At 38.0% G+C, this 2,069-nt stretch overlaps 1 protein-coding gene across 1 annotated transcript; it reads left to right on the top strand.

Moving 5' to 3' along the window:
• The first annotated feature begins 958 nt into the window (after positions 1–958).
• Positions 959–1,537, top strand: LOC131629963 (uncharacterized protein At4g02000-like). The gene has a single exon (XM_058900767.1). The coding sequence runs from the start codon at positions 959–961 to the stop codon at positions 1,535–1,537; it is 579 nt and encodes a 192-aa protein (XP_058756750.1).
• Positions 1,538–2,069: the final 532 nt, after the last annotated feature.

The raw sequence follows: 2,069 nt of genomic DNA, 5'->3' as shown, positions 1-2,069 counted from the left end.
GTAGATGCATCTCTGGAAGCACCCGTTTTTTTAAAAAAAATGGTTTTTTCCGTAGATGCATCTACAGAATCCCTTAAAACATAGTGAAACGTGGGATTTTTCCAATTAATTGGAAAAATCAGAATGTTCCATAGATACATCTACAGAAGATTTCATGAACTTAATTAATTTGAGATTTTCCCAATTAATTGAGAAATTAATTTGGGATTTCCCTAATTAATTAATTTTCCCAATTAATTGGGAAAATCCCAAATTTCACTATGATTTAAGGATTACGTAGATGTCATCAAACTTAATTAATTTGGGATTTTCCTAATTAATTGGGAAAATCTCCAATTAAATTACAAATTATTTGAGAAAACTTTCGTGTGGTGTTTAAGAGATTCATAGAGTTGGTTGAAAAACTTTCTTGAAATATTACCGACTCGAAATTACTTTTGATAATTAATTGATGAAATCTAAATTCAATACATTTGTATTAGATAAACACGTAATTAAGTCCTCTTCTTTCTTTATTTGTATTAGATGTCATAATTAAAATGATAACTCTATCTTAATTTTCATTTGTTTTTACGCATAACAACACCACTTTGCTTTTTTTTTTCTTTTCGAGAAGCCTGAGTTTTCACTTTTGGTTACTAGATCCAACAGTTTCCGTTTTGCTACGTCCGTTTGGTGATCTTTCTACATCTCAGCTTGTTCGATGGAGGCTCCGATGGCGGGTTTGTCGTTACATGATGAAGGAGAGAAGGAAGGATTATGTTTTGACGTTGAAAGTGAAGAAGGAAGTGTGGAGAATCTGAAATTCTGTCTGATAGGCAGAATTCTAAGTGATAGACCGATCCACGTAAAATCTATGAAGGCTCGCATGGTGGATATCTAGAGACCAGTCCACCAAGTTACGATTAAGGAGGTTATGGAGGGGCGTTTTCTTTTTCAGTTCAATCATAGGTTGGACATGGAAGAAGTGCAGAAGGGTGGTCCGTGGACTTATGATAGCCATCTATTAATCTTGGACCAGGTGCAATTGGGAGTGCAGATCGAAAATATACCGTTATATCATGTTGACTTCTGGGTGCAAGTCCACAATCTTCCTGCTGGTTTTATGTTAGAGAAAGTCGGAGTAACAATGGCGAACTTTATTGGTACTTTTGTTGAATATGATAAGAACAACAACTCTGCTTTTTGGCGACAATACATGCGGATAAGGGTGAAGATTGACGTTCGGAAGCCATTAAATAAGTTCACCAGAGTGAAGAATAAGGGTGGGGAATGGTGTAACGTTAGCTTTAAATATGAGAAGCTTAGTCTATTTTTCTTTGTTTGCGGTGTCCTTGGACATTCGGAATATAGATGCGCGGTTCGTTTTGCTATGACTGAAGATACAGGTTTAAGGGGGTGGTCGGCGGAAATTCGAGCAGAAAATAGGAGGTTTAGGGGTGGTAGTTCTCGCTGGCTGAAAGAAGATGATGGAGGAGAAGTGCAAAAACCTGGTGTTGATTACAATCCTCAAGCACGTGAAACTCAGTCTCCATGAGGAGAGAGTGGCGTAGCAGAATATTCCAGGGGAGAATCGTTTACATTCAATGCTAAAGACAGCCCAATCATTAGCCATAATGAGCATTCACTAGTGGTTAATTCTGGCCAGACAAGCAATCAACAACATTTATTTTCTAACTAATCCCAAATCAAACCTTTGACCAACAAGAGCAGTGATGGCATTCAACATTATTCGTCTTGCTTTCCCACACAAATAGTAACAGCCAACATGGATCATGATATACCGGGCCCACATGTTTCCCCTCACGCTAAACCTATTGCTCCCACATTTAATTTTTCTGATGGACCCCAAGCTTTTATCCAAACAGTACCCTACAGTCTAACTAATACAAATCTGTCCCCTAGCCAAGCAGCCAATAAAACCAACCTTATCCCTTCTTTTAATAACCTGATAGCCCACCAAAATAAGGAGTTTAGAGCGGTTGGTAGTAGCTCTACATCCAAATTGCTGGCCCCTGCATTATCTCACCAAGTTTCCCATTCAGAACCTCATGTTGTGTCAAACCAAA

The sequence above is a fragment of the Vicia villosa genome, unplaced genomic scaffold, assembly GCF_029867415.1.
Source record: "Vicia villosa cultivar HV-30 ecotype Madison, WI unplaced genomic scaffold, Vvil1.0 ctg.000625F_1_1, whole genome shotgun sequence".
NCBI classification, from domain to species: Eukaryota; Viridiplantae; Streptophyta; class Magnoliopsida; order Fabales; family Fabaceae; genus Vicia; species Vicia villosa.
The sequence above is the reverse complement of the archived record's forward strand: the minus strand, read 5'-3'. Positions and strand labels throughout refer to the sequence as shown.